The 18891-nt window shown below is 41.5% G+C and overlaps 1 protein-coding gene across 1 annotated transcript in view; it reads left to right on the forward strand.

Moving 5' to 3' along the window:
* Nucleotides 1-18891, forward strand: part of CCSER1 (coiled-coil serine rich protein 1) — a 683371-nt gene that overhangs the window by 185577 nt on the left and 478903 nt on the right. Inside the window, exon 4 of the mRNA XM_069978327.1 lies at nucleotides 10757-10847. Within this exon, the coding sequence (XP_069834428.1) occupies nucleotides 10757-10847 (91 nt within the window). The remainder of the gene's footprint in view (nucleotides 1-10756; nucleotides 10848-18891) is intronic.

Genomic DNA, 18891 nt, shown 5'->3' on the forward strand with positions numbered 1-18891 from the left:
GATACCGACTTAGTTCAAGAACTTTGAGTTTTAGATACGTTAAAAAGGAGAAGGAGGAATATGTTTTGGTGCAAATTTTCACCCTTAAGCCAGAAATTATCTATTGTTGACAATCTCTGCTGGGGCCATGGAACCAACTCTCCAAAACCTTCTTAGAATCTCTTAATTTTCATTATAAATTTGCATAAACCAATATGAGAGAAAAATATATATTTTTTATGTTTAGGAAGTGATTCATTGATGGGGTGACAGGGACAGAGAAATGTAGCCCCAAATTAAACTGTACTAAAGTTTAAGCGACAACTTTTAAACTTGCAGCCCTGTGTCAAATTTTTGTGGCCTACAGTGTGTGTGCCCTAGACCTGCACCACCTCTCCGTCCCTCCTTCCCACCCTCTTCACCATCTTCACCTGGGCAGTATTTTTCCTATTCATCACTTGTGTGAACACTTCACAGGTGCCTTAACGATCCAACACATGAGCAGTGTTCAGACAGGTGATGAATAGGAAAAATCCCGCCAGGGGCATTCCTAATGATGAGGACGGACGGAGAGTCGGTGTACACACACTCTAGGCCGTGCCAATTTGACACAGGGCTGCAAGTTTAAAAGATTTTTTTAGGACAATAACTGCATCACCTGCCGAACAGACCACAGGACAGATCTTGGATTAAAAGCAGTTGAATCAACATGTTTTTTTTTAACTCACCCACTATGTGCAACGTTTTCTGGATCGCTGCCTTCTCTTCCATTGTGCTTTCTGTGTAAAGAGATAGGCGTCTAATAGCAATGTATTTAAATGGTCACACAAATGATAGAACAACTGTTTGTGCCACCCAGCCAGGTGATTGCTCATGCCTTGTAATAGCAAGCGATCATGCTGACCAGCACTCGCAGCGTACTGGGACCAATATCGATAAATGTGAAAGGAGCCTTAGGATTTATTGGATGTAGGCACAATATGGTAACACTATTCAGATGAGGATGCTCATTTAGTTAAATTTAACCTGTCATCCTTTTCATTCTGTCTGAACTATGAATCAGGGGGCAGTCGCCATTGGCTTCTACCAATCACAAGAGCCTGATTGATAGATCACTGCCTGTTTGGCTATAGGGGGAGAGCTATCATTCAAGGCTGAAGGTCAGGGAAAAGCCTCTATGGACCACTCTGACAGTGGTCCATAGAGGTTCCCTTTAATATTGGCTTGAATATATTGGAACAAGCAACCATGTCCATGGGCCTTTAGAAAAATAAAACACTTTTTCTGTATCTATCCAGTTCAGACGCAATGTAATGTCTTTTTTAGGAAGAAATTGTAGTCTTTCCAATACAATACATGAGTAACTAAAGGTTAGATGAGTTTTATATAAATGATTGATGCTAAATCCAGTCTCTACACGATTATCTTATTTCTCTTTGAGATTTGCTGCTTTTTTTCTCCTATGAATGACATTTTAGACATTTTACAGTTACTGTCAAACTTTTTTTTCTCTAGTCCAACATTCAGATTTGAACTTACTAAATAAAAGACGTTGACCCGGTTCGCAACATTTAGCAGTGAGTCACAATATGAAGCTAAATATATTGTACAGTTCTTTGCAGAGTTCAGTCTTTTCTAACATTACCAGAGATTTTAGGATAACAAATAAGCATTTAGATTAAAAAAAAACCCTTTTTGTGACCCTTTAAGGAACATACCGGTAAACCAAAAGTACTAAACGCAGGCATAATACTATTTAGCAGGTGTGCAGTTTCAACATAATTGCCAATTGCTAAGGGAGTTGAACTGTTCTCAGGTAAATGATTCCAGGAAGATATCGTCTGAATGTTTTATTTTATAGAGGGAAATTAAAATAAGGAAGCCGTCGTACAGTCCGGATTTTTTTATTTTATTTAAATAATGCTAAATCCTTATTTTTATTTTATAAATTTTTTTCTTGGATAACACATACAGTGTAAAAAGGATCTTGTTGACCTCACTACAAATTACTCAATTACAGATAACTCAGACACCATCTTACAATAACTAATCTAATCTGCTGTGTTACTAAGCACAACTTCACACTGATAAATGGCGCTTCAGTTACTTTTTCTGTCTAACAGGCTAATCAACTAGAATGGGAAAAAAAGTTATCAGACAAACAAGCTGCTTCTCGAGGGCAAGGACACTATATAAGTATTTCTGCCTACATTGCTGATTTGCACCAATTCATTAAAGCGACTCTGTACCCACAATCTGCCTCCCCAAACCGCTTGTACCTTTGGGTAGCTGCTTTTAATCCAAGATCTGTCCTGGGGTCCGTTCGGCAGGTGATGCAGTTATTGTCCTAAAAAACAACTTTTAAACTTGCAGCCCTGTGTCAAATTGGCTTGGCCTAGAATGTCTGTGCATTAGGTTTGCCCCACGTCACTTCTCACCATTGGGAATGCTCCAGGCAGGTTTTCTCCTATTCATCACCTGTCTGAACACTGCACATGTGTTGGATCGTTAAGGCACCTGTGCAGTGCTCAGACAAGTGAGGAATTGGAGAAAACCTGCCCAGGGGCATTCCTAATGGTGAAGAGGGCGGGGAGGAGGTACAGAGAGGCAGTGCAAGCTTAATGCATAGTCACTCTAGGCCACACCAATTTGACAAAGAGCTGCAAGTTTAAAAGTTGTTTTTATTATTATTATTATTATTATTATTATTATTATTATTCCCCTTTACTTTTAAATGTTTTAGTCTCTACAAGAAGTAAAATACAAAGTAAAGCTATGTTCCCACAATGTTCTTTTTCGTCCGTTTCTAATTTTTAAAATGATGTCCATCATTTTGAGTCCAAGATAACGTCCGTTATTTTGAGGATTGGCCACCCGTCAACAGCAGCTGGTACATTATTCTAGTGTAGATGGACTGATTGACCTTTGGGTGTGCGTTAAATTGAATTTAATAGTAAAAACGGAGAAAGGATGGTGAAAAAAAAAACCTGTGTGTGAACAACAAAAAAATTACGTCCGCTGTTTGCAATAGACGTCCGAAAAGAATTAGCATGATCATTATTTTGACTTCCGCGCAGACAACATTCGTCATTTTATACACTGTGTGCATTGGATGTCGATCATTCCATTGACTTTAATGCATTGCATTGCAGTCAGTTAAATTGCGGCAATACCGGACGTCTTTTTAAATAGAAAAAAACAGGTACTTTTTCCTCTTCTGTTGACGTTGTGTGAACGTAGCCTAAACCAATCAATATCTTTTGAACCGAAGCCCAAATTTCTAACCAGATAATAGAAATGCAATAATAGATATAATAATTATTTCATAGAGTCTGGTACACTTGGCAGTGCACTATGTATCTGTTTGGCTAAAATGAGCCTGGTAGAAGCCTCCGAGGGTATTTTTTTTTGTGTGGTATTATTTATGTTCATGTTCAGTACAAATGGAGGGATTTTTACTAAACTGTTAACAACTTGGGTCAATGCCCATCACCACTGTCCTCCAAAAGGAAATGGAGACTTAAGCAAACAGCAATTAATCTGTATGCACTTAAAACATAATTGGTATAATACCTGCCAGACAACAAGCTATCCCATTAACTCCAAAGCTCCATTTTCCGGAAGGATTTGGCTCACAGATTTAATATAATAGAAGAGCTGACCTTACACATTAGATTACGGTACAGTGGTCCGTCACAATGGAAAGTATTAGTGTACGCTCTCTAGCCAAGTTATAAACCCTTTGAGCCTGTGATGTTTTCTTTATATCCAATATATGAAATCAACAGTCCATTTCTAATGGCCAAAGGAGATTTTTTGGATATGAAGTTACTGTACGGGATGGTTTGTTTTAAAAGCTACTAGTACTTAATTTGGGGTCATACTGATATAGTCGGCGGTGATAAACGATGAGCAGGAAAATGCACTCTATGTAACGGTTATTAATCATACGGTACTGTAGGCAGTTCACGGCAGAGGGCTTATTGAACAGCAGGGTTGCTTCCTTAGAAATAGACTGAAATCCATACTGCAGTTTAGGTTTATTAGACTTGGCTGTAACACGCAATAAACTTTTACTATGATCAGGACCTCTAAAGTTGTCTGTTGGGTGTTCAATAAGGAATTATCCAACTCTAGATGTTTTATTAGTTTCATTCGGCGTTCAGGAGGAAACTAATGGATCTCTATTTGAAATAAAAAAAGTACCCGGATTTTTTTGTGTGTGTGTCGGTAATGAGAAGCTGCAGCTGAGGACAATGCGTTTGATGTATTTGTTTTATGCCAAGGCTTATAAGAAGCTCCTCAGAAATATATTTACTTCTTATAGATCGGTACACTTTTGTGCTCAAGTGCCATATCTGAATCATTTTTTTTTTTTTGTTTTGCAAAATCCATAATGTGTCCTCCAGAGTGAATAACAGTTTTAGCCCTGTATTTACATACATTTGTATTCCGAACGTTTGCAAAGCAAATCCTGGAGGAATAGGAAGGTGCAGTGTTTTTGACTGTGCAGATAAAACTGGAAATACCAGAAGCAATGGAGAGCAGAATGAACTAAAGGCAGCGAGAGCGAAGCCAGAACATTAAAGTCATTGAAGCTACTGCTGAGATTCTCCGAGCTGTCGTGGTGCCTGGTTGCAGTCATTAAAATACTTTTGACTCTGCTTGTTTGTCCCCAGCACAAACGTTCAAAAACCTCACTCCGAAGGCTTTTTAACTCATTGTAACTAATAGGCAAATACCATTTATTCAGTCAGCTAAGGATGATGTACCATATACATGACATGTCTTTCGCAAGCTAAAAAGGACTCTTCTAGTTTAAAAACTGGTTTCCACATGCCCAGTGTCATACACAAAATGAGTTAGCAAACGGTGATAACCATATAAAACATTAGAAGAAAACAAGAAATTGAAAATTGAACCTAACATGCTTTAAGCACAAGGCGACAATAATAATTACAAGAACCTCTTGGAGGAAACATTACCAATCATTATTCCTAGAACTGATATTTAAACCGTTTAAAGTGACTCTGTACCCACAATCTTCCCACCCCAAACCACTTGTACCTACAGATAGCTGCTTTTAATCCAAGATCTGTCCTGGGGTCCAATCAGCAGGTGATGCAGTTATTGTCCTAAAAAACTACTTTTAAACTTGCAGCCCTGTGTCAAACTGGCGTGGCCTAGAGTATCCGTGCCCTAACCTTGCACCTCCTCTCTGTCCCTTCTTCCCGCCCTCTTCATCATTAGGAATGCCCCTGGAACATTGTTTTTAAGGACAATAACTGCATCACCTGCCGAACGGACCCCAGGACAGATCTTGGATTAAAAGCAGCTATCTGATGGTACAAGCGGTTTGGGGGGGGACAGGTTGTGGGTACAGGGTCACTTTAATGTCTCAAATGTACTTTGAAATAAAAGCAAAGAAGAATATAAACAATTTAAGATGGAAGAAAAAAAATAATGGATTTAGTTTCAACAAATGAAATCTAAATCAGTATGTTCACACTGAGTAAAAGTGGATAAATTCCCCAGCGGAGCTCTCCATCGCTGAATACTGCCTGACTCAGTGTCCTGCCGTGTCCTATAGGGAGGGCTTGCGTGCCTCTGCTCCCACCGCCCTTTGTGAAAAGAATTGACATGTCTATGTCAAACAACGGACATTGTTTATACGGTGAATGAACACAGCCTGAAAGTGATCTAGAAAATTTGAGATAGTTTACATCAAATTTCAAGCCATAATTTGCTTTCTGTACTGCAGAGCAGTGATCCTTGAAGTCTTGCCTAAAAAGTTTTCAGAAATTTAGACTATTGTCACTTGGGGCATATGTTTCTATATTTTTAATTTACTTTTGAACTTTCGAATGTTTTACGGTATTTGTTGTATCATTTGGGGTATTCCAATCTGGGCTTGTTATGCTCTACCATCTGGACCCTTATGGATGTTGAGAACAAGAATAGAGTTCTCAGAACGCATGTGCAGCCACTGTGGCTGGCGCTTTAGTCATTCTCTATCTCAAGTATGGGGAATTTTAGGACCTCCAGCTGTTGCAAAATTACAATACCCATCATGATGGAAATTCTAGTTTTGCAACAGCTAGAGGTCCTCAAATTCCCTATACCTGCCCATTCCCCATACTCATTTACACGTCCGTCTTGCAATGGATTTCATGCTACAAGTTTCTCAAAGTGAAATCTGCTGTGATACTGATTACTATTAAAGTCTATGGCATTTCACTCTTGCAGCAGACTTTCATTCCACTGCGGGAATACAGTGCCATTGCCTAATGACATTTAGCTGCTGTGATTTTAAAACATAATGCTTACCTGTTTGCGCTCCCTCAGTGCACTCCTGCTTCTTTCTCCGGGTTCTCCCTTTAGCGACTGCCCACTCAGCCCACCACTGCTGCGGCAGGACAGCGCACTGATTGGCTGAGCAAGCTGTCAGTGAGCAGGGAACCCGGAAAAAGCAAGCAGGAGTACACCAGGGGATCAAGGACAGGTAAGCATGCTCTCTTTATTTTTACAAGACTATGGCATTATAATTTCAAAGTGAAATGAAAATCCGCTACAAGAGCGGAGTATTATAGACTTTAATAGTAGCTTAAAAGTAACCGCAGCTTATTTCACTGGGAGAAATTCACAGCATGAAATCCGCCACAAAATGGTACATGGGAATGGACCCTAAATTTAGTTTTTACATCTCCTCAAACATATCCTTGATACAATGAACAGTTCATTCAACAGAGCTAGGGTTATAAGTGCATTGTTGAATAACATTTAAGCGAGCATTGACATCTCCTTTATTGTGAATTGAGCGATTGTGTTGTAAATTGCTAAAACCATAATTAGAGGTTTGCTTTCTGGAGATAAAATTAAATAGCGTCTACTTAAATATTCATTTCTGAAACAGAATTATAAAAAAAAAAAAACTTGCCTGTGTTACTATGGGAATTTCAACCTCTGCATTGGAGTACTTGGTCCACAAGAATATTATGAAAATCTGATAAGCAAAAAAAAACAACAAAAAAACCACATTTCTGGAATGTATAGAAAATATATGAGCTAATAACAAAATATCTTTTTTTAGCTGGCAAAGGAGATACCTCTGCTTTATTAATAACATATATTCATATTAATTAAAAAGCAAGACTCGCCTTCTATAATCTGTAAAATTGCCAGAGCAGGGCCGTTGGGTTCATTAACTTATGTTATGTTGCGTAATCAACTGTTACTGGATGTTGAATCTCAGCATGGGCTTTTATTAGGAGATCTTCAGAATTTCTCCCGCCTTTGTGTTCTGCCGTGATTTCATGAGTCAGCTTGGGCTCCCTCCGTGTGCAATAAATAGCTAAATCAATAAGTCCACAGCTCTAGATAACTTAGAAATATTGATGGTGTTATTTTTATATACTGTGATTACTATGTGTTACTTGCTTTTATTATGGGAAACAGTACATGCATTTGTTAGCTATAAAGTTGCTTTGTTTACTATATTTATAACTGGAGATTGAAAACAACAGACGTCTTTTTCTTTTCAGGTTTATTTCTTTGTCAGTCATACATCTACATGGCAATCTCAGTTGCTGACATTTCATAGGTACACCCAGTGAGGATGTGTATGGGTGTATCTTTTTATGCAAATTTTAGGTTAAATTAAGGCTGTTAGGATGTTTTAAAAGGGTAATAAAAGTATGTAATATGTAATACCTGCCTTCTCCTACATTAACCCCTTAAAGCAAATGTACCATCAGTACATTCCCTTTCAGTCTTACACATGGATAGAATGGCTGCGGCACAGGGAAACCAGTGCAGCGGCCCTTTCTTTGAACCGCTGCGCGGTTCTCGCGTGTGACGCCGTTCTGTTCCTGCCGGAGGTGAAGCACTCCCAGTGGCCCACCTCCAGTGGGAAGAAACCCCCTGCCCCTCTATGACGCGGATTTATTAGAACCAGGCTGCAGTTTAACGAAAAGGACCTTGGCACCGGTGTTGTTCTATCCATGTGAAAAGCTTAAAGCTAATGTACTGATGGTACTTTCACTTTAAAGGGAACCTATCAGCAGGTTAGAAGAATCTAACCCGTTGATAGCTTCCTACTGTGCACAGGGCGCTGAGAATGAACCTTGGTCTGGTAAGGCTGGAGCACAGCCCAAACAGCCCTACCCCCAGAGCACTGATCCAACCTCATTAAAAGGGGCAGGCCGTGTTGGGCCGTGCTCCAAATGGCCTTTTTGGACTGAGGATTAAACTTCTATGTGCACAGGAATGGCACAGAGACTTATCTTCATCCTCAGTGCCCTGTATGCAGTAGAGAGCCATCAGCTTTTTAGATTTGTCTAACCTGCTGATAGTTCTCCTTTAAGGAATGGAGAGGGCTCAGGACGAGGGCCTCTCTATATCCAGCAGCTCCTTTAACTGGAAGCAGCCACTAATAGTCGGCATAGAGTAATTGTTCGTGCCAGGTACAGTATATAGCTGTTTAGATGCCTCTGTCAAAACTCACAGAAGCATTTAAATGCCCTTAGCATATCTTTATTGGTAGAACAGTTTCCCACTGTGAGATTGTGGGGAGACAATACAATGTCAGTGCCGCCTGAAGGCCTCCTAGCCTGTCTGACATTTGCAATTGTTTTATGTTGTCTGTTGCAGGCTGAAACAATTCAGCCCTGATATAATGGATTAATGCAGCACATATGCACTGATCTCTGTGAGCAATCATGGTATTGCTCATAGAAGTTCCCTAGGGGGACTACAAAAGTGTGAAAAAAATATATATATGTATATCAAAATTAATAAGCTTTCCACAAGCTGTGTTTACGGACTTCTTTTCAAAGTGCTGTTGGATCTTCATTATCTTGTTATGTCTTCAGATATGTCAAAGGTTACTGATCCCACTGGGTCTCACTGCTGAGAACTGCTGACCGTCAAAGTCTCATAGATTTCCATTGACAAACAGAGCTGTATGAGAGATACGTCCGGGGAATGGATTGTGCTTCTGCTGCAGTCTCTTCCCGACTTTATCTCCTGATCAGAGTGGATGTCAGCAGTGTGATCAATAACTTTTGACATGTCTAATGACATGTCAAAACTTATTTTTGATGACAGGTACTCATAATATATGTTGAGCCAAGGTGAACGGTAAAGATGGACACATCTGTATTGACAAAATTTACTTAGTTGTCTTTCTTTTTTTTATAAGTTTATATATATATATATATATATATATATATAAATTCTTATATACTTTTAATGAGATAGTTAAACCAGTACATGGTATTGCTATTGCTGCATACTTTTGTCTTCCTATTGTTTAATACAAAGCCTAATAGAGCAGTATCCAAACTTTAATGACGGCCATTAATGTAATACTCAGTCAGCAGATGTAGAAGTCACATACATCCTGTAATTATTTTACATTAGGTTTTGAACTACTTTCCCTGACAGGTAAAAAATCGTTTACACAGCATTTTATGTGCAGCCCGAGATGAAGTTAAAATCTTCCAAGATATATTTTTATTTTATCACAGTACAGCAATCTTAATAATGGTGGTTTTTAAGATACTTTATACTTTTTATCTATTTCTATAAAATTTCCATTGTTCGTATAGGGCCTATATATAAGTATTCCACAGCACTGTGCATAGATTGTACACAAAAAACAGGAATTCCGGCCAGTACAGAGAGTCAGAGCCACGGCTCAATGGGTCCATCAGTCACATGACTGCCTTCTCTCTGTGAGTGCTCAGATGACCTGGGATACACAGAACTTACTGCTTTCTGACAGTTTCCTGTTTTTTGAGAAAAAAAGAGTCAAAAAACAGGAAGTGCCGTGTTCTCCATGATAACAAAAAAACAAAACAAAAGTTTGACCAAAAATTTGCAAAGCTCACAAAACGAATTTCCATCTGCTTTGCTCATTTTTAGTAACTAGTAGAGATGAGCAAACCTTAAGAAGGTTCGGGTCCGTCCAAACCCGAGCCTGCATTACCGGTGGCTGAAGGAGTTTGATTCAGTCCTAAAGAGGCCTGGAAAACATGGATACAGTCTATGGCTATATTCCCACTATGGGATCATAGCAGAAAAATGATCATTATCAATAGACGGATGGCATATTCCCATTGTGGGAACGTAGCCTTTGGCCATATCCGTGTTTTCCATCAAATTCCCCATGCTCTGATTCAGACTGACCCAAGCATGCTTAGGATTCCCTCATCTCTAGTAACTAACTAGTTAATCAGTGGGGGGGGGGGCTGCTGGCAGTATACCCAAGCTTACACAGCAACCCCACAAAACTGACCCTAGGGCACCCTGAAATGGTTCCATTAAATGACAGCCATCGTCCTCTGCCCAAAATTTTTTTTTTAAATATATCTCAAAATGTATTTTCCCACTTTATTTTTACATTTTTTAAGGAACATCATGATGACTTGTGAATATCAGCATGCAGTTTTCAGATTTTATACATTGGTCACAAACTGGGAATTCAATTTTTACCTGTGCACCTGTTACAATGACAGATGAATTCAGCTGTGTGGTGAATAAGACCTATTACTGTATGTGGTCCCCAAATACATGCTGTGTAATTTGATGTTATGCTGATCCAATACCTGCTTAGATAATACAATGTGGCGCATCTGTGCCCAGATAGAGATTTCCTTTACCACTTTGATGGAGCCCTAGCGGCAGCGATAATACAAAAATCTGTCTATACTTACAATGTGCGAGGTCAGCTTGTACTTCTTTGGATGCTTTTACATCTTCTTGTCTCCCTTTCCAGGATGTGTTAAATAATTTGGGCTCCTGTGAATTGGATGAAGATGATCTCATGCTTGACCTGGAGTTTACAGAAGAGCAGCAGCTTCGGCGAGGTAAGTTGAGGAGAAAAATTGATTTAGTTATTTAGAACTACAGTGTCATTGAACTGAATACACAGTGCAAGTATATTTGTCAAAAGAAAAGTATAAGTAAGAACTGGGATACAAAAGTAAAATACTTCAAATACTAAAATTGGATTGGATTTCTGTATCTATTGCACTGGTACACAAAGAAAAAAATAAAAAATCTGAAAATGTTAACTGGCTAATCTCCCCCTTCATCTGAGCTTCATCTGCGTACATAGTACAATGCTTTGTGTGAGATACTTTGTCTATGTATCTAATCATCATCAACAACACACTTAGTGGATAGTCACACAGCTTTATTACTTAGTTAATACCCAAATCACAGATACACAAGAAAAAAACTAAAAAAAAACAAACAAAAAGGAATTAGGAAAAAATGAAATACAAATCGGTCCATTTTTTGAGGGGTTGGGTTAATTATGGTATTATGGCATCCCAATGAGTACTTAAAGCAAATGTTTGTCACAAAGATACCGCTAACAAAGAGCCACATCATAGAAGGGCGGGAGTTTCCTCCCACTGGGGGCAGGCCGCCCGCCTCCAGTGCTTCACCCCCGGCTGGTGCCCGGTAATAGAGTAACGCCGTACTTGGGAATGGAACAGTCGCTTTAATTATTGTTGATAGTATTTTTGATAGAACTGTTCAGGTTCAGCAACTTTCTCCAAACCCCAATGCTCAGCATTTCGCTCCCAGCATCTGGGGGACTTAAATTCTGCCCTAGGGAGTCCAGGTAAACATGGATAGACATACAGGCTGTACCTATGTTTTCCTGGCAGCCCTAGGGCGGCATCCAATTTCTTCGGACGCCAAGAGTTAAATGCTGAGCGTTTGAGTCTGATGAATATTGCCGAACCCAACTAGTTTGGCAAGTCTGCTCACACTGCACCTAATACCTCCTTTCATGTGCGCATACTTTTATAAAGATTGGAGAGGGGGGGGGGTTAAAGTATTGTGCCAAAACTGCAATAACTTTTAGTGTTCAGCAATATTTTCAGTCTCGCCACCCTATGGAGTACTTTAAAACATGGATACAGCAATTAGTCTTTTTGGACAACCATCATTTTGGCACCAAAACAGCCATATTATGCAAATGACGACCATAAAATGGTCAAAAAGGTCTTTGTGGGAACATAGCTTTACATTGTCTCTCAAACAACAGTCTTACTTCAAGGCCACCTGTTGTAGTTCAGTTTCTTCAGCAGCCGGTAGACAAAGAATCAGTTCCTATAATGTGCACGTTATATTACAAAGCTATAAGCAAAGTCACAGCCAGCAAACAATCAAGACTGAAAAATAAAATTGCAAAGTAGAAATCATGAATGCATGTATCACACAGAGTTTGACTTTTACGACAAATGGGCAATGCTAGAACATGCCTGCTGTCTGAATAATCATGATCAATATGTGAAAATGTTAAGGCAAAAGGATACTTTTCACTTCATTAGTCAGCAGCTGCAAAGCGAAATAATGTTCTGTTCTTATCGGACCAAATGTGCTTCTTGTCCAATTACACAATTTGACAATACTGCCATACAAGCCTGAATGTTAAATGGATTTTACTACTAATGTGGTCGTGCAAATAGTCAAAGATTCTTTGTTCCTAGATTACTCTTCCTTATATTCACTGTACATTGCACTTTGTAATACAAAAAAAAGTGATTTTTTTTTTCTGTGTACTATCATTGCCATTGGTTTCTGCACTTTTTATTTTTAATGCCTGCTTTCTCAGTGTCACCTTATTGATTTGAAAGTTCAGGGCTCAAGAGGAATTACCTAGGACATAGTTCCCCCTAAATTGTATGCATGCATCATTCCCCCTCTCCTGTCTTTTCTTATATGTTAGCATTGTTTGTGTGGAGGAAAAAAGCAGCTCAGAAAATAAATTTGGAAAATTTGTAAAACATTTTGACTGGTCATAGAGACATCCAGAAAAAATTGATCCAGCAGCATCCAGTAATCAAACTCTAGTGAGGTTTATGAAAACAACATACATCATGGCAACGTTTCGACCCCTAGTGGTCTTTCTCAAGCTTGAAAAAGACCCCCAGGGGTTGAAACGTTGCCATGATGTATGTTGCTTGAATAAACCTCACTAGAGTTTGACTACTGGAAGCTGCCCGACCAGTGTTTTCTAGATGTTACTTGGACTCATGTTGGGATCAGAGATCTCCAAGCGTGCGTCCTACAAGTACCTCTACCAAGGCTTTTTCTAAACATTTGTGACTGGTGCTGTTGGACCTTTCTTTTGATTGTTTGTCATAGAGACATGTCAAAGGTTTTGATCGGTCCCTTACCCGTACCGATTGGAAGAACGAGACAGGAGAAGACCGCGCTAAGCAACATCCTCTCCAGGCTCGGTGTCATGTGATCAGTCGCGTTCCGACTGATCAGTCTATAGACCCCGACTGATATCACGTGACACAGAGCTGGGAGAGGATCTTCTTCCGGCTTGTTCTCCCGATCGGTACAGGTCTGAACACTCATCGATCAAAACTTTTGACATGTCTCTATGAAATTTCAAAAGTTTTTACAAATGACAATGACATTTAAAACAAATGCAGAGAGAAATACATGACTGCAGCATTAATGTTGGTTTGCAGTCTGTAAACTTGTTGCATCAACTATCAAGGTATATATGCTGTTTGCATAGGATATGTATGGCAAGATATTTTAGTCGAGACTATTTGAAAACATTCTACACATTTATATTTTATGTTCATTCAGCAAAACAAAAAATAAAAATTGGTTGCAGAGGGGCACATAGCTTTTAAGTGTTATTGCTTTGTACTCTGTGGTGTATACGAAGCATCTGCTTTCTTAATTCTCACTTGCCTTCAAGTCAACTGGAACTCATGCAAAAGCACTTAATGGATACACTTAGTATAGCAAATACAATAGCATGCTTTTACAATAATGTTCAGATGTTGAACTACTGTGCCTGTTGTGAGCTGTTAGACCTCAACACATCCACCCATGAGATTACTGTCACTACAAGAGGTGCATAGATTATTGAGTGAGGATGTTTGGGGAAAACTTTATCTAAACTGGACTAAACAGTGATTTTATGGATGAAATATTTCAGGGGGGGGGGGGGGGGAATATATATATATATATATATATATATATATATATATATAATATATATACACTCACCGGCCACTTTATTAGGTACACCTGTCCCACTGCACGTTACCACTTAATTTCTAATCAGCCAATCACATGGCGGCAACTCAGTGCATTTAGGCATGTAGACATGGTCAAGACAATCTCCTGCAGTTCAAACCGAGCATCAGTATGGGGAAGAAAGGTGATTTGAGTGCCTTTGAACGTGGCATGGTTGTTGGTGCCAGAAGGGCTGGTCTGAGTATCTCAGAAACTGCTGATCTACTGGTATTTTCACGCACAACCATCTCTAGGGTTTACAGAGAATGGTCCGAAAAAGAAAAAACATCCAGTGAGCAGCAGTTCTGTGGGCGGAAATGCCTTGTTGATGCCAGAGGTCAGAGGAGAATGGGCAGACTGGGTCGAGCTGATAGAAAGGCAACAGTGACTCAAATAGCCAACCGTTACAACCAAGGTAGGCAGAAGAGCATCTCTGAATGCTCAGTACGTCGAACTTTGAGGCAGATGGGCTACAGCAGCAGAAGACCACACCAGGTGCCACTCCTTTCAGCTAAGAACAGGAAACTGTGGCTACAATTTGCACAAGCTCATCGAAATTGGACAGTAGAAGATTGGAAAAACGTTGCCTGGTCTGATGAGTCTCGATTTCTACTGTGACATTCGGATGGTAGGGTCAGAATTTGGCGTCAACAACATGAAAGCATGGATCCATCCTGCCTTGTATCAACGGTTCAGGCTGGTGGTGGTGGTGTCATGGTGTGGGGAATATTTTCTTGGCACTCTTTGGGCCCCTTGGTACCAATTGAGCATCGTTGCAATGCCACAGCCTACCTGAGTATTGTTGCTGACCATGTCCATCCCTTTATGACCACAATGGACCCAACATCTGATGGCTACTTTCAGCAGGATAATGCGCCATGTCATAAAGCTAGAATCATCTCAGACTGGTTTCTTGAACATGACAATGAGATCACTGTACTCAAATGGCCTCCAAAGTCACCAGATCTCAATCCAATAGAGCATCTTTGGGATGTGGTGGAACGGGAAATTCGCATCATGGATGTGCAGCCGACAAATCTGCGGCAACTGTGTGATGCCATCATGTCAATATGGACCAAAATCTCTGAGGAATGCTTCCAGCACCTTGTTGTATCTACGCCACGAAGAATTGAGGCAGTTCTGAAAGCAAAAGGGGGTCCAACCCGTTACTAGCATGGTGTACCTAATAAAGTGGCCAGTGAGTGATATATATATATATATATATTTTTTATTTTTTTTTTACCATGTAAGGAAATATATATACAGTATATATATATATATATATATATATATATAATACTGTGTGTATATATATATATATATATATATATATCCTTACATGTAAAAAATAAATAAATATATTGTGAGAAGGTACAAGTTGTCATAGTAGATGACCGATACGTGTCACCGAGGTGCCTGGCCTCGGTGAAGTGAGCTGGTAGCTTTTGTCAGTAACCCTAGGTTACTGACTCTTTTCTCTATTACTATTTACTCTATTCCAGGCCGGGTTTTCTGTGGCTGGATAGAATCCAAGTAGCTCAGCAGAGCTGAGGGTGTGGTTCCAACTCTGGAGTTTGTGGGACTTGCAGTGCTGGAGTGTGTCAGCTGGGAAGCTGGTGGGTGTCTGGAAGCTGTGCCATCCCACCTTTTCACATCCTAGTGGGTGAACCCGCAACTGAAAAGGACTTGTGAGTTTGTGACGTCCACTTGGACTTTATATTCTGTTTTGCTGAAGTCAAGCCATTAGTGTTTTAGTTTGCTGTACCTTCTATGCTGGAAATAAAAGGACTGCTGTTTGGCTAAACTGCATATTGAGAAAGACTTTTATATTGCCATTTGAACTCATCCCCACATATGGTGTTTCAGATGCGGGCAGCAATCCTGTGAACTTTCTGTATGTCCTGGGTCAAGGCTGCAGTACAGAGCCAGACCACACCAGCAGCCATGGAGGAGGTGATCAAACAGCTAATGCAAGCTAACCTCCAACACTAGAGGGCGCATACAGAGGCAATGCAGGCCCAGCAGGAGACTAACAAACTGTTCATCCAGCAGATGGCTGTGCTGTCAGATGCCATTCGTGCTCGGGAAAATCCACCCGGAGCCATGCTGGATGAGGGACATAAAGTCAGGAGGACTGTGAGGGAAGCTCTACAGAAGATGATGCCAGAGGACGACATCGAGGCTTTCCTTACCATGTTTGAGAGGGTGGCTGACAGGGAAAAGCTGCCGCCGGATCAGTGGGCTGAAGTCCTGGCCCCATATTTAACCGGGGAGCCCCAAAAGGCCTATTATGATTTGGCTTTGCAGGACGCTAAAGAGTACCCCAAGTTGAAAGCGGAGATCTTGGCACAGCTCGGCGTCACATTGGCTGTCAGGGCTCAGAGGGTACACCACTGGGCCTACCACATGGACAAACCTCCAAGATCCCAGCTATTTGACCTGTTACACTTAGTTCAGTAGTGGTTGCAGCCTGAGCTATGTTCCCCAGCCCAAATGGTGGAGCGTGTAGTCATGGACAGGTTCATGCACTCTCTTCCCCGACCTATGCAGTGCTGGGTCGCACAGGGTGACCCCCAGACTGCAGATGACCTGATGGGACTGGTGGAGAGGTTTCACACTGTGGAGAAATCCCTGAGGGGACCAGAGAACCATAAGTCTCTCTACTGGGGAGCCCAGAGGGACTTGGACAGTAAGTTATCTGACTCGAAATCCTCTTGAGAGGGTCGTCCCAAGACCAGGGGAGGGACGGAACCCATAACCAAAGGGCCTTCTCGGGAGATCATTTGCTGGAGATGTCGGGGTCCAGGTCATATGGCAGCCCAGTGCCCACTCACAACAGAGCCAATGGACTGCTCTGCAGGCCGCCGCAGTTCCCTCTTTGCGCAGCCAGCATGCAGCGCTGTTCCCACCAATGGGGAGGGACCCCAAATGTGTACCCTAACTGTTAATGGGACTCTTGCCGCAGGACTATTGGATTCAGGAAGCCTGGTCACACTTATCTCAGCCTCTCTCCCTCATGTGTTGCTCCCTGGGAAAAATCTGGGGGTCACATGTATCCATGGGGACACCAAGGTGTATCCTGTGGCACAGGTGGTTCTGAAGACAGACTGGGGTACCCTGTCACATAATGTGGGAGTGGTTAAAAAACTGATGCATCAAGCTATTATTGGTCATGACTTCCCCCTGTTCTGGGACCTGTGGGAAAAGGCCACTATGCCTTAAATCGTCCAGGGGGTTCAGACAACCTGGGGGGTCGGGAAGAGGAGAAAAACCCGGAGTTCCCTATGACCGCCCTAGTAGGGAAAAATGAGACTGAGGTTACCCCAGAGGATAATGTCCCTGACTTGGAGGTGTCCCGGGGTAATTTTGGTACAGCCCAACTCAGAGACTTGACCCTGAAAGGCGCCCTAGAGAATGTTGTGGTCCTTAATGGGGTTCCCCAGGAGCCTAGGGCAGACGACCGGTTCCCACATTTTGCCATGAATAGTGACCTGTTATATCGGGTGACCAAGATAAGAGATGAGATGGTGGAGCAGCTACTGGTGCCAGGACCATATAGGCGTATGGTAATGGATATGGCCCACTCACATGTCTTGGGTGGTCACCTAGGGGCAGACAAAACGCTTGAGAGGGTTCTACAGCGTTTCTATTGGCCAGGATGTTACAGAGAGATTAGGGATTTCTGTCAATCTTGTCCTGTCTGCCAGGTCACTTCCCCGGTAGCCCATTTTCGTAGTCCTCTGGTCCCATTACTAATTATTGAGGTTCCCTTCGAGAGGATAGGAATGGATCTGGTAGGGCCATTGATAAAGTCAGCTAGGGGGCATCAATACATCCTCGTACTTGTTGATTATGCCACCCGGTACCCTGAGGCTGTCCCCCTAAGAAGTCCCACATCCAGAAACATCGCCAGGGAGTTATTCCATGTATTCTCCCGAACAGGCATTCCTAAACAGATTTTAACAGACCAGGGAACTCCGTTCATGTCTAAGGTAATGAAAGAACTGTGCAAGGTATTGAAAGTCCCTCAATTGCGCACATCGGTCTATCATCCACAAACAGATGGCCTGGTTGAACGATGCTGTAGAACGTAGTGGAGAAGGATGGGTGGGACTGGGATTGTCTTTTACCATACCTGTTGTTCTCCATTAGAGAAGTGCCCCAATCCTCTACAGGGTTCTCCCCCTTTGAATTGTTGTATGGCAGGCACCCCAGGGGTCTCTTAGATGTAGCAAAGGAGACTTGGGAAAGTGAGGTCACGCCCTACAAAAGGGTGGTAGAGCATGTAGTCCAAATGCAGGAAAGGATCTCCAAGGTGATGCCCATGGTAAAAGAGCATCTTATGCAAGCCCAAGAGGCACAGACCAGGGTCTATAATAGGTCTGCTCGTCTGAGACAGTTTAATCCAGGAGATTGTGTACTAGTGTTAGTCCCTACTGTGGAAAGCAAGCGAGATAGTGGAGAAAATGGGGGAGGTCAACTACAAGGTCCATCAACCAGGGAAGAGGAAGCCCTTTCAGATCTACCACATTAATCTGATAAAACCGTGGAAGGAGAGAACCCCCCCTGAAGCTTCTTGCCTGGTGACACAACCAGAGACCACCTTTGAGGCAGTTAAAATTTCAGAGACCATGTCCCCCTCCCAAAAACAACAGTGTAGGGAACTGCTGCAGAAGAATAAAGATCTCTTCACGGAAACTCCCGGGTGCACCTGTGTAATAGAACATGAGATCCTTACAGATCCCCAAGTGAGGGTAAACCTAAAGCCATATAGGATCCCCGAGGCCCGCCGGGAGGTCATTGCCAAAGAGGTCCAGAGAATGTTAAAACTGGGGGTAATTGAGAGGT

This window comes from Dendropsophus ebraccatus, chromosome 7 (assembly GCF_027789765.1).
Source record: "Dendropsophus ebraccatus isolate aDenEbr1 chromosome 7, aDenEbr1.pat, whole genome shotgun sequence".
Classification (NCBI taxonomy): Eukaryota; Metazoa; Chordata; class Amphibia; order Anura; family Hylidae; genus Dendropsophus; species Dendropsophus ebraccatus.